This window comes from Haliotis rufescens, unplaced genomic scaffold (genome assembly GCF_023055435.1).
Source record: "Haliotis rufescens isolate VD_foot unplaced genomic scaffold, xgHalRufe1.0.p SCAF_20, whole genome shotgun sequence".
In the NCBI taxonomy this organism is placed as follows: Eukaryota; Metazoa; Mollusca; class Gastropoda; order Lepetellida; family Haliotidae; genus Haliotis; species Haliotis rufescens.
In genome coordinates, this window is record NW_025963891.1 from 17,525,071 (window position 1) to 17,538,967 (window position 13,897).

Here is a 13,897-nt window from a genome sequence, read left to right on the forward strand (position 1 = left end):
ACATGCATCAACCAAGTCAGCGAGTCTGACCACCCGACCCCGCAAGTCGCCTCTTACGAGAATCATAGTCACCTTTTACGGCAAGTATGGGTTGCTAAAGACCTATTCTACCCCGGATCTTCACGGGTCCAACAGTGTGCAACAATGCATATATACTGTTATATAGGAATAGGTATATGTATATAACAATTTATAAATCAATGTGTTTCACTCCGATATTCAACTCCGATATTAAAGATCGCTTCAGAATCATAACTCCATTATTATTATTTATAACTCCATGGGGACAGCCCAACTATACATGTATTCCATTGTTATTACTGTTTATCATCTACCTACTATAGGGGGTCACGGGTGGCCAAGTCGTCTTCGGCGCGGCGATTCGCTGTGCAGAGTTGGGTACCTTGGGCACGCCAGAAACCTATGATTGTGGGTTCGAATCCCGGTTCGCCCCGATTATGTTTATAGGTTTGTCAGCACCATACCCGTGCTCGTGGGTTTCACCGAAGTGGTAAACGTCTGAGACCTGCATCACGCCAGGCTTTCCTACCTAATTAAGCTGACACGCCACGATATAACTAATACTGTTAAAAGCGGCGTTAAACCCGTTCATTTTGCAATTTCCTAAACTAATCGTACTTATTAGGAAGAACTCACATTTTTGTTCTCCAATGGCATAGACACTGCATCTCTTCAGTCCCTCCGTGCACAGTTGCCACAGTCCGGCTTGAAATGTTATATCAGTAGAGAATAATATCCACTCGGGGTATCCTACCCCGAACGCCAGGCTCAACAATCCCAGAACCAGACATGCGAGGGAGAATTTACACCACCCTGATTGTTCTGAAAATCCAGCCATTCCACCCCGGTATCACTCCATGACTACAGGTGCCGGGTGGGATGAGGCTCCTGGGGTAAAACTGCTGCGCCACATCTCGAACAGTCCGGCTGCAATGGGAAGAACAGTCTGTCTACAGAGAAACCCGCCTTCTCACCTCGCTCCGTGTACAGGATGCAGGTAGGGGTACAGTAGGAACGAGCTGGGATGGATGGTTGAGGACGCCTTCTCCAGCTATCCACAAAGTGCTGTCCGGTATCCCTAGCTACAGGGCTTGGCGAAGAAACAACACTTGCATCGTGACATAATCTGTGTGACAGCGTATCTTTGGGCCTAGATATTTACATAGTTTACAGACTAAAGATTGAGCTACTGGTATCCAGCCTCCATAACGAAAGGCATCTCAACTTGGACAAGCTTTCAGGAACAGAGAATCGCTTTTACAGCTTTTGGCAATATATTTTCTCTACAAAGGACTTGGCAGTTAACAAATTGGTCGATACCCAATATTGATTGATTTCACAGACATGAATATCCTATTACGGAGCCCTATTGTTGACCAGTGAGGACACTGCATCCTATATGACCGATGTAAATCGATAGATTACTTTCAGGGGCGGAATCATTAAACGTAAAATGCAAAACAAAATAACATATGAGTGAGTGAGTGAGTGAGATGGGTTTAACGCCGCTTTTAACATTATTCCAGTTATAGCACGGCGTGTCAGCTTAATGTGGGAGGGGGGCGGTCGGGTAGCCTAGTGGTTAAAGCGTTCGCTCGTCACGCCGAAGACCCGGGTTCGAATCCCGACATGGGTACAATGTGTGAAGCCTATTTCTGGTGTCCCCCGCCGTGATATTGCTGGAATATTGCTAAAAGCGGCGTAAAACCAAACTCACTCACTCACTTAATGTGGGAGGAAAGCCCGAAGAGATGCAGGTCTCAGACGTTTACCACTTCGGTGAAACCCACGAGCATGGGTATGGTGCTGACAAACCTAGAAACATAATCGGGGCGAACCGGGATTCGAACCCACAATCATAGGTTTCTGGCGTGACCAAGGTACGCAACTCTGCCCAGCGAATCGCCGCGCCCTAGACGACTGGGCCACCCGTGCCCCCAAATAGCATATAAGAAAATAGGCATTTGAAACATAATCCACATACAACAGAGCAACAACGTGTACTGTTTTGTTTAAAAAGTCGTAAATATGTCACATTATGACCCGGGAAATATCCTACCCGTATCGGAGATGATAGGCGAGTGACGTTTAACGTTACTAAAACACGTCTAGGGACACAAGGCTAGACACGTTGTTCCAATGATGGGAAGTCAAACAAATGCTGTTTTCATTTAATTTTAACACCGATTTGCACGTGTGTGTGTTGATGCGCGTGCGTGCGTGTGTGCGTGCGTCGTATTAAGTGAGTGAGTGAGTGAGAGGCAGAGAGGGGGTGGATGGGTAAATGAGAGAGGGGGTAAATTAAGTTTTACGCCGCTTTAATAATGGTCCAACAGGAGGAATGACAACAATGTCGCCTTCACACAGTTGGGAATCCAACAGTCCATTCAGCGTGATAGAACGCAAGCTACTTGACTACCCTACGGACCCGGAAAGAATCCGATGTTCAGAAATACTGAAATGAAAAAGTTTTTTTTTTGCGGCTGACTTTCCTGAACGTAGGTTACATATCCCCGGGAGACATACCCTGGGGATTTCCTGCTGCTGTTATGTGACAGTGGGTCGTATTCACCAGCGATCTGCACCATCGACCATCCCGTCAGTTGCCAGCCAACACACAAACAGTCTTGTGGAGAAAACATTCACGCGCCACCATGTGGTCTTCTCTGTCAATACAGACACATATGAAACAATATTAGTTTTCTGTATGAAATCGATGTGAACTAAATGTCAAGTTGTTTGATGAATAGTACTCTGTATTGTCAATAGCAGGAGGTGTCCATGTCAAACATGTCTGTCGAACAGTTATGAAACATATCAGTCAAATGCATCCTGTGAGTCACAAGTTCGAACACGCAAATAACAAAATTCAAGTTCAATTATAAGTCGCTAATTCTCTTGTAAACATCTGAAACACTTGTGCTACTTTTGTTGATAAAGCTGATGCCCAGGTCTTATTCTATTGTTAGGCGTGTATTACATATGACACGATGAACACTTTCATGCAGATCTCGCCATGCCTGAAAAGAAAGAGAGGCATAAGTCACACAGTATTGACAAAAAAATAAAATACTGATTTAAGAAAACAAAAGAAGGCTTAAGATTCTGACTACCTTCGTTTACTCCCAGCTATTACACATTGTAAGGGTGTGTGAGAGAATGGATTATATAACTTAAACAATATAATATTACACGGAAGGAGATTTTGTCGAGTGTTAAGATTCATATGCAAACAAACGTTTTTATATTTGGATGAAAACATATGAAGGAATTATGTAACAGCGTACGAAGAATGGCAATGACGTAATGGATGTCTGTACAAAAAATGGCAATGACGTAATGGATGTCTGTATGAAGCATGGCGATGACGTAATGGATGTCTGTACGAAGAATGGCAATGGCGTAACGGGATGAGAAGAAACGAGGTAACGATTAGTTGTACATAAGTATAACACAACCAATGCATCAATAATACAGCATGACATACACCAATATATCAGCATTACAACATGAGTGAGTGAGTGAGTGAGTATGCTTTTACGCCGCTTTTAGCAATATTCCAGCAATATCACGGCGGGGGACACCAGAAATGGGCTTCACACATTGTACCCGTGTCGGGAATCGAACCCGGGTCTTCGGCGTGACGAGCCCCACAATACAACATGGCATATACAGACAGATTATTGCAATAATTAAATGAACTAACGTCACATAAATCATTTCAGAATCGGAAATAAATGCATCTGAAAAAAGGAATATTTAATGTTGTTCGATAACTGATATTTGATTCCAGGGGCCGTGCTTTATCTAACAGTGTCTCTCACGTCTATTTACACAATGTTTGGAAACTGTTGACACCGACAGCACGAAACATATTCAGTGAAATGTATTGTCTTCATGTTAATGTAGTGCCAATGCCATCATCCTACGGATGTCGTCCATGACAACGGCTCAGAGACGTATCGCAACATGAAGAGTATACCTACACGAGCAAGGAGTCGTGGGATCCCGAAACGTCACTGTGAGACTCGTCATTTCGGTATGCCTCAGCAGTGTAACCTCAGTAGCCTGCACAGATAACGCACGGTATTTTGATGAGCGAGCGAGTTTGATTTTACGCCGCTTTAAGCATTATTCCAGCAATAACGCGGCGGGGGACACCAGAAATGGGCTTCACACATTGTACACATGTCGGGAATCGAACCCGGGTCTTCGGCGTGACGAGCGAACGCTTTAACCACTAGGCACTAGGCCGCGATTTCTCACAATATAGATCTTGATTGTCGATCAGATCGTCTTGACTGGGCGCCGCCATTTTGTTTGAAGCAAATGCAAGTGATGCGCGAGGTGGAATCTGATTGGTCCATAGGAGAGGCATAGAAGGGACTTAACTCGTAACAGCCACTGGTGACGCTGCGATCGAGCCCAGGAATTCCAGCCTACTTCGGCAAGGGTGGAAACTGGACTTTTACAGTCAGTTAACTCCCTTGCCTCGGGAAGATGATAGAACTGTAGAGCCCATGAGGTCGCCTATTGCATTTAGGATATTAGAGGGTCTTGAGAGTCTGTTTTATATTGAGGTAATACACTTTGTGGAAACTAAGCAGTATACTCCAAAGGACAAAAAGTAAAGGAATTGGCAGCAAACTTACTTCAATGGTTAGTGTCACAAGTAGAGCTTTGCCTATGGGTTGGATCACTGACACCGTCCCCATGATGTTGTTGATAGTGAAGTAAGAGAAGTAGGCCGGTGCGTTACCTATTATGTAATCGTTTATTGTATAATTTTGTTTATCATATTCTCAATTGAACTTAAATTGATATTCACATAAACAACTTTTTGTCTGCAATCTCATTAGCATGAATATTCATCAGTATTCCAGTGTGTCGGCGTAATGTGAGAGGAAAGCCCGAAATGAAGAGAGTTTCTGGGGCTTCGGTCTAGCACACATTGATACACATGTAACATGTGTCGCAAGTGACTTTGTTCGAAATATGCCCCTGGTCACCCAGCAGTAAAAGGGTACCCGATAGGTTGAGATGTGACAAACAAACCTTCGAGCGCCTCATAAGGCAACTTGGGTTGTATATTTCACAGGGAGCTGAAAATGAAATTGGAGTGTCCACTGATCCATTGAGTGGGGCCCGTGAAGATACGGGGTACAATAGGTCTTCAGCAACCCATGCTTGCCGTAAAAGGCGACTATGCTTGTCGTAAGAAGCGACTAACGGGATCGGGTGGTAAGACTCGCTGACTTGGTTGATGCATGTCATCGTATCCCATTGTGGATTGTCTGGTCCAGACTCGATTATTTACAGACCGCCGTCATATAGCTGGATTATTGCTGAGTGCAGCGTTAAACAACATACAAACAAAACAAACATTGACTGAGGTAATAATGTAGCGCTTTAGGCACGTTGGGTGTGGATTATATAAATAAAATAGATAAATAGATAAATAAATAGATTTTGTACTCACTTGACGCGATGCTGTAACTTATCGATGCATTTAGAGTGTCCTTGTCCCGCGCGGCAACTCGTTCTGGGCAGACTGTAGTTATAGCTCCCTGGAACATGTCACAGTCGGATAGCATCATTTGTTCATTGTAAACTGCCGGGCACAAGAAAGTATACACCCATGTTTGATGGTGGATACAAATGAAGCAAACAGGAAATAGTTATTCGATGGTGATGTATATATTTGATAGGGGCACCATAGTTGTTTTTTTTGCATTGTTTTGGCTCAGCGCTAGGCTAGTAACGTTTAAAGTATTTTTGTCAAATCCAAATTTCCAATGTACAGCACAAAACAGTTGCACTCTCAAGGTTACACTTTTTTTCCTTTAATGATGTCCACAAAACCAATTTTCGAGGTGAACTCTGCTCTTTCTGAAACTTCAATTACAGTAAACTACGGTTATAACGAACACGCTTATAACGAACTAACGGATATAACGATCTAACTTTTTCGTCCCGACTATATGCTGTAGTTATGCTGTATATATGCTTATAACGAATTACGGTTATAACGAACTAAAATTAGTAGTCCCTTTGAGTTCGTTATAACCGTAGTTTACTGTACATAGATAATACTTCTTTACCATGTGTTTGGTTGCTGTTGGGCTGGCACCATTCATTCATAACTCACAGTGAAGGTGGTCCCCACGCTGGCAGTGTAGCGAATGTGACAGAGCCCGGGGACACAGTCCGACGTGTAGAACTCGGGCCCCTGGTCATCTTGGTCTGCGATGTTCACCCTCATCACGGTATAGGAGGTGCGTTTTCCGATATCCTAACGATTAACAGTATAACTCAAAATAGAAGTCCCCGCAAAAATGACAAAAATACACGTCAAGTATACTTGTGACATTACAGCCGATTAAAAGAAGTTTTGAAAATAAACTTTTAGTCACTTTTAGTGTAAAAACACAGCTCTGATGCAATTTCCAGAAATAATGCTCTGAAGTACCATGCAAAAACATGTACATATTGGCCTATCATTAAAAGTTGGTTGCCTCAAATAGATATAAACTGTGTTCCTCTAATGACTTGGTCCAGCCGGCCTGAAAATACGGTTGTAAGGCACATATCATTGGACCCGTGAAGATCCGGGGTAGAATAGGTCTTCAGCTGGAACACATGCCTGCCGTAAAAGGTGACTATGCTTGTCGTCAGAGGCGACTAACGGGATCGGGTGGTCAGGCTCGCTGACTTGGTTGATGAATGTCATCGTATCCCAATTGCGTGGATCGATGCTCATATCAATCACTGGATTATCTGGTCCAGACTCGATTATTTACAGACTGCCGTCACATAGCTGGCATTTTGCTGACTGCGGCGTTAAACAACAAACAAGCATACACATATCATTGTGCCCTCAATGACTGGACTGGAGTCGGCTTTACAGGCGTTTGTACTTCGATGTAGTTCTTTTTGTTATCAGTATGTGAGTGTCTACCAACTACTTTCGAAACGGAATGTTTTATTTCTTTACCGTTTCTGTCGCGTGTTAAATACATTCTGTATTCGTTATTTTGAGACTGGCCCACTTTAAAGGCTACGTGTTATTAAATTCAAGTGATATCAATAATATGTTCACCGATAAATACAGTATTTCCTCACATAATATATATTAATAAATCGACTTACACGTATCTGCTGGACAACAGGGTTACACAACGTTACAGTACACAGGGGCGGTCGAGTAGCCTAGTGGTTAAAGCGTTCGTTCGTCACGCCGAAAACACGGGTTCGATTCCGACATGGGTACAATGTGTGAAGCCCATTTCTGGTGTCCCCCGCCATGATATTGCTGGAATATTGCTAAAAGTGGCTTAAAGAGTTGGCATACAGGACCATTAGCTGTACATTCACACTCACGTAAGGTCCAACTACAGTTTAAGGTGCCACCGTTACAGTACAGAGAGTCCATCTACAGTTTAAGGTGCACACCGTTACAGTACAGAGAGTCCAACTACAGTTTAAGGTGCACACCGTTACAGTACAGAGAGTCCAACTACAGTTTAAGGTACACACCGTTACATTACAGAGAGTCCAACTACAGTTTAAGGTACACACCGTTACATTACAGAGTCCAACTACAGTTTCAGGTGCACACCGTTACAGTACAGAGAGTCCAACTACAGTTTAAGGTACACACCGTTACAGTACAGAGAGTCCAACTACAGTTTAAGGTACACACCGTTACAGTACAGAGAGTCCAACTACAGTTTAAGGTACAACAGTTACAGTACAGAGTCCAACTACAGTTAAGGTACAACAGTTACATTACAGAGTCTAACTACAATTTAAGGTACACACCGTTACAGTACAGAGAGTCCAACTATAGATTAAGGTACACATCGTTACAGTACAGAGAGTCCAACTACAGTTTAAGGTACAACAGTTACATTACAGAGTCTAACTACAGTTTAAGGTACACACCGTTACAGTACAGAGAGTCCAACTACAGTTAAGGTACACACCGTTACATTACAGAGTCCAGCTACAGTTTAAGGTACACACCGTTACAGTACAGAGAGTCCAACTACAGTTTAAGGTACACACCGTTACATTACAGAGTCCAGCTACAGTTTGAGGTACACACCGTTACAGTACAGAGAGTCCAACTACAGTTAAGGTACAACAGTTACATTACAGAGTCTAACTACACTTTAAGGTACACACCGTTACAGTACAGAGAGTCCAACTACAGTTAAAGGTACACACCGTTACAGTACAGAGAGTCCAACTACAGTTTAAGGTGCACACCGTTACAGTACAGAGAGTCCAACTACAGTTAAAGGTACACACCGTTACATTACAGAGTCCAACTACAGTTTCAGGTGCACACCGTTACAGTACAGAGAGTCCAACTACAGTTAAAGGTACACACCGTTACATTACAGAGTCCAACTACAGTTTCAGGTGCACACCGTTACAGTACAGAGAGTCCAACTACAGTTTAAGGTACACACCGTTACATTACAGAGTCCAACTATAGTTTAAGGTACACACCGTTACAGTACAGAGAGTCCAACTACAGTTTAAGGTACAACAGTTACATTACAGAGTCTAACTACAGTTTAAGGTACACACCGTTACAGTACAGAGAGTCCAACTACAGTTAAGGTACAACAGTTACATTACAGAGTCTAACTACAGTTTAAGGTACACACCGTTACAGTACAGAGAGTCCAACTACAGTTTAAGGTACACACCGTTACAGTACAGAGAGTCCAACTACAGTTTAAGGTACACACCGTTACAGTACAGAGAGTCCAACTACAGTTTAAGGTACAACAGTTACAGTACAGAGTCCAACTACAGTTAAGGTACAACAGTTACATTACAGAGTCTAACTACAGTTTAAGGTACACACCGTTACAGTACAGAGAGTCCAACTACAGTTTAAGGTACACACCGTTACAGTACAGAGTCCAACTACAGTTTAAGGTACACACCGTTACAGTACAGAGAGTCCAACTACAGTTTAAGGTACACACCGTTACAGTACAGAGTCTAACTACAGTTTAAGGTACACACCGTTACAGTACAGAGAGTCCAACTACAGTTAAAGGTACACACCGTTACAGTACAGAGAGTCCAACTACAGTTTAAGGTGCACACCGTTACAGTACAGAGAGTCCAACTACAGTTAAAGGTACACACCGTTACATTACAGAGTCCAACTACAGTTTCAGGTGCACACCGTTACAGTACAGAGAGTCCAACTACAGTTAAAGGTACACACCGTTACATTACAGAGTCCAACTACAGTTTCAGGTGCACACCGTTACAGTACAGAGAGTCCAACTACAGTTTAAGGTACACACCGTTACATTACAGAGTCCAACTATAGTTTAAGGTACACACCGTTACAGTACAGAGAGTCCAACTACAGTTTAAGGTACAACAGTTACATTACAGAGTCTAACTACAGTTTAAGGTACACACCGTTACAGTACAGAGAGTCCAACTACAGTTAAGGTACAACAGTTACATTACAGAGTCTAACTACAGTTTAAGGTACACACCGTTACAGTACAGAGAGTCCAACTACAGTTAAGGTACAACAGTTAAATTACAGAGTCTAACTACAGTTTAAGGTACACACCGTTACAGTACAGAGAGTCCAACTACAGTTTAAGGTACAACAGTTACATTACAGAGTCTAACTACAGTTTAAGGTACACACCGTTACAGTACAGAGTCCAACTACAGTTTAAGGTACAACAGTTAAATTACAGAGTCTAACTACAGTTTAAGGTACACACCGTTACAGTACAGAGAGTCCAACTACAGTTTAAGGTACAACAGTTACATTACAGAGTCTAACTACAGTTTAAGGTACACACCGTTACAGTACAGAGAGTCCAACTACAGTTTAAGGTACACACCGTTACAGTACAGAGAGTCCAACTACAGTTTAAGGTACACACCGTTACAGTACAGAGAGTCCAACTACAGTTTAAGGTACAACAGTTACAGTACAGAGTCCAACTACAGTTAAGGTACAACAGTTACATTACAGAGTCTAACTACAGTTTAAGGTACACACCGTTACAGTACAGAGAGTCCAACTACAGTTTAAGGTACACACCGTTACAGTACAGAGTCCAACTACAGTTTAAGGTACACACCGTTACAGTACAGAGAGTCCAACTACAGTTTAAGGTACACACCGTTACAGTACAGAGTCTAACTACAGTTTAAGGTACACACCGTTACAGTACAGAGAGTCCAACTACAGTTAAAGGTACACACCGTTACAGTACAGAGAGTCCAACTACAGTTTAAGGTGCACACCGTTACAGTACAGAGAGTCCAACTACAGTTAAAGGTACACACCGTTACATTACAGAGTCCAACTACAGTTTCAGGTGCACACCGTTACAGTACAGAGAGTCCAACTACAGTTAAAGGTACACACCGTTACATTACAGAGTCCAACTACAGTTTCAGGTGCACACCGTTACAGTACAGAGAGTCCAACTACAGTTTAAGGTACACACCGTTACATTACAGAGTCCAACTATAGTTTAAGGTACACACCGTTACAGTACAGAGAGTCCAACTACAGTTTAAGGTACAACAGTTACATTACAGAGTCTAACTACAGTTTAAGGTACACACCGTTACAGTACAGAGAGTCCAACTACAGTTAAGGTACAACAGTTACATTACAGAGTCTAACTACAGTTTAAGGTACACACCGTTACAGTACAGAGAGTCCAACTACAGTTAAGGTACAACAGTTAAATTACAGAGTCTAACTACAGTTTAAGGTACACACCGTTACAGTACAGAGAGTCCAACTACAGTTTAAGGTACAACAGTTACATTACAGAGTCTAACTACAGTTTAAGGTACACACCGTTACAGTACAGAGTCCAACTACAGTTTAAGGTACAACAGTTAAATTACAGAGTCTAACTACAGTTTAAGGTACACACCGTTACAGTACAGAGAGTCCAACTACAGTTTAAGGTACAACAGTTACATTACAGAGTCTAACTACAGTTTAAGGTACACACCGTTACAGTACAGAGAGTCCAACTACAGTTAAGGTACAACAGTTAAATTACAGAGTCTAACTACAGTTTAAGGTACACACCGTTACAGTACAGAGAGTCCAACTACAGTTAAGGTACAACAGTTACATTACAGAGTCCAACTACAGTTTAAGGTACACACCGTTACAGTACAGAGAGTCCAACTACAGTTTAAGGTACACACCGTTACAGTACAGAGAGTCCAACTACAGTTTAAGGTACACACCGTTACAGTACAGAGTCTAACTACAGTTTAAGGTACACACCGTTACAGTACAGAGAGTCCAACTACAGTTAAAGGTACACACCGTTACAGTACAGAGTCCAACTACAGTTAAAGGTACACACCGTTACAGTACAGAGTCCAACTACAGTTAAAGGTACACACCGTTACAGTACAGAGAGTCCAACTACAGTTAAAGGTACACACCGTTACAGTACAGAGAGTCCAACTACAGTTAAGGTACAAACAGTACTGGTGCTGAGAGTTCAACAACAATCTAAGTGCCCACCTCCACAGATACGTTGAGAAGATAGTACTTGGTGCTCATCGACTCAAAGTCCAGCTCTCTCGAGACTGACAGATCTCCAGTCTGAGTCTGAGTCAAAGAGAAGTGGAATCTCCCATCCAACTGAAATGGAAGCACCATACAATATACTGTTGCGTGTAAAGCAATGGTGGGACTCGGCCCTGCAAATGGCGTGACTCAGTCCTGTAAATGAAGTGATTCAGTCCTGTAAATAAAGTGACTGTCATGTAAATTAAGTGATTCTGTCCTGTTAATGAATTGATTCAAGTGAAGCGATTCAATCCTGTAAATGAGGTGATTCAGTCCTGTAAATGAGGTAATTCAATCCTGTAAATGAGGTGATTCAATTCTGTAAATGAAGTGATTCTGGCAAGTAAATGAAGTTATTCAATCCTGTAAATGAGGTTATTCAAGTGAAGCGATTCAATCCTGTAAATGAGGCGATTCAATCCTGTAAATGATGTGATTCAATTCTGTAAATGAAGTGATTCTGGCAAGTAAATGAAGTGATTCAATCCTGAAAAATGAGGTGATTCAATCCTGTACAGGAAGTGATTCTGTCATGTAAATGAAGTGATTCAAATGAAGCGATTCAATCCTGTAAACGAAGTGATTCTTGCATGTAAATGAAGTGATTCAATCCTGTAGATGAAGTGATTCTGTCATGTAAATGAAGCGATTCTGTCATGTAAATTACGTGATTATGTCATGTGGAATTAGCGTATCACACAATCCAATTCAATCTCCTGCTCTAGTGAAATGATTCAGTTTTCTATGTGAAGTTATTCGGTCCTGTATGTGAAAAGATTCAGTCCTGTATATGAAGTGATTCACTCCACTATGTATTGTGGCTAAAGCCTCTCAGTGAAGTGATTTAGACTCTGTGAAGTGATTCGGTCTGCTATGGAAAGTGATTCAGTCTTGTTTTCGAACTGATTCAGACTTATATATGAAGTGGTTCAATCCGCTATATAAAGTGATTTTACATTTTTACTAATATAGGGTCACTTACGCTTTTATGTCGTATAAGCGTCTGTCTACTAGATCGTTTTAATGCACGTAGCGTAATTGCTCTTCAGAACAGGGTTCAACATTTGCACATAAGTTGAAGAAATGTATTTTATTGGATTTTCATATAGTCATCGACTAGAACGTAAAACGATGTTTAGGCGGAACTGAATTCTTTAAGGTGATTGAGTACATGTTTATAAACGTGTCTAAATTATTGCCATTTTCTCGTCACAGCCATGTAAAAGATTGAGTGAGTTGGGTTTAACGCCGCTTTTAACAGCATTCGATTTATATCGCGGCGTGTCTGCTTAATGTGGGAGGAAAGCCCGAAGTGATTAAGGTCTCAAACGTTTACCAGGTCGGTGAAGCCCACGAGCACGGGTATGGTACTAACAAACCTTAAAATATAATCGGGGCGAACCGGGATTCGAACCCACAATCATAGGTTTCTGGCGAGCCCAAGGGACGGCTCTCTGCACAGCGAATCGCGGTGCCTTAGACGACTGGGCCACCCGTAGTAAGGTTGATATAAAACTTACATCTGGGTTTAAGTAAGGTTTAAACAGGACGTACATCTGGGTTGTAGTAAAGGGTGATATAGGACTTCCATCTGAGTTGAAGTAAGGGGTGATATAGTATTTACATCTGAGTTGAAGTAAGGGGTGATATAGGACTTCCATCTGGGTTGAAGTAAGGGGTGATATAGGACTTACATCTGAGTTGAAGTAAGGGGTGATATAGTATTTACATCTGAGTTGAAGTAAGGGGTGATATAGGACTTACATCTGAGTTGAAGTAAGGGGTGATATAGTATTTACATCTGAGTTGAAATAAGGGGTGATATAGGACTTCCATCTGGGTTGAAGTACGGGGTGATATAGGACTTACATCTGGGTTGAAGTAAGGGATGATACAGGACTTACATCTGGGTTGAAGTAAGGGGTGTGAAGGACTTACATCAGAGTTGAAGTAAGGGGTGATACAGGACTTACGTCTGGGTTGTAGTAAGGGGTGATATAGGACTTACATCTGGTTTGGAGTAAGGGGTGATATAGGACTTACATCTGGGTTGTAGTAAGGGGTGATACAGGACTTACATCTGGGTTGTAGTAAGGTATGATATAGGACTTACATCTGGGTTGTAGTAAGGGGTGATACAGGACTTACGTCTGGGTTGTAGTAAGGGGTGATATAGGACTTACATCTGGGTTGTAGTAAGAGGTGATATAGGACTTACATCTGGGTTGTAGTAAGAGGTGATACATGACTTACATCTAGCTT

General features: G+C 42.1%; 1 protein-coding gene across 1 annotated transcript in view; it reads right to left on the reverse strand.

Annotated features, from left to right (window-relative positions):
• The window catches only part of LOC124132738 (cadherin-99C-like), a 39,534-nt gene that overhangs the window by 11,479 nt on the left and 14,158 nt on the right, over positions 1 to 13,897 (reverse strand). The window contains exons 6-12 of the mRNA XM_048400895.1: positions 11,588 to 11,707; positions 6,170 to 6,313; positions 5,501 to 5,588; positions 4,674 to 4,780; positions 4,008 to 4,089; positions 2,548 to 3,041; positions 658 to 948 (exon numbers count right to left, since the gene is read on the reverse strand). Coding sequence (XP_048256852.1) covers positions 3,022 to 3,041; positions 4,008 to 4,089; positions 4,674 to 4,780; positions 5,501 to 5,588; positions 6,170 to 6,313; positions 11,588 to 11,707 — 561 coding nt within the window. The 3' untranslated portion in view covers positions 658 to 948; positions 2,548 to 3,021. The remainder of the gene's footprint in view (positions 1 to 657; positions 949 to 2,547; positions 3,042 to 4,007; positions 4,090 to 4,673; positions 4,781 to 5,500; positions 5,589 to 6,169; positions 6,314 to 11,587; positions 11,708 to 13,897) is intronic.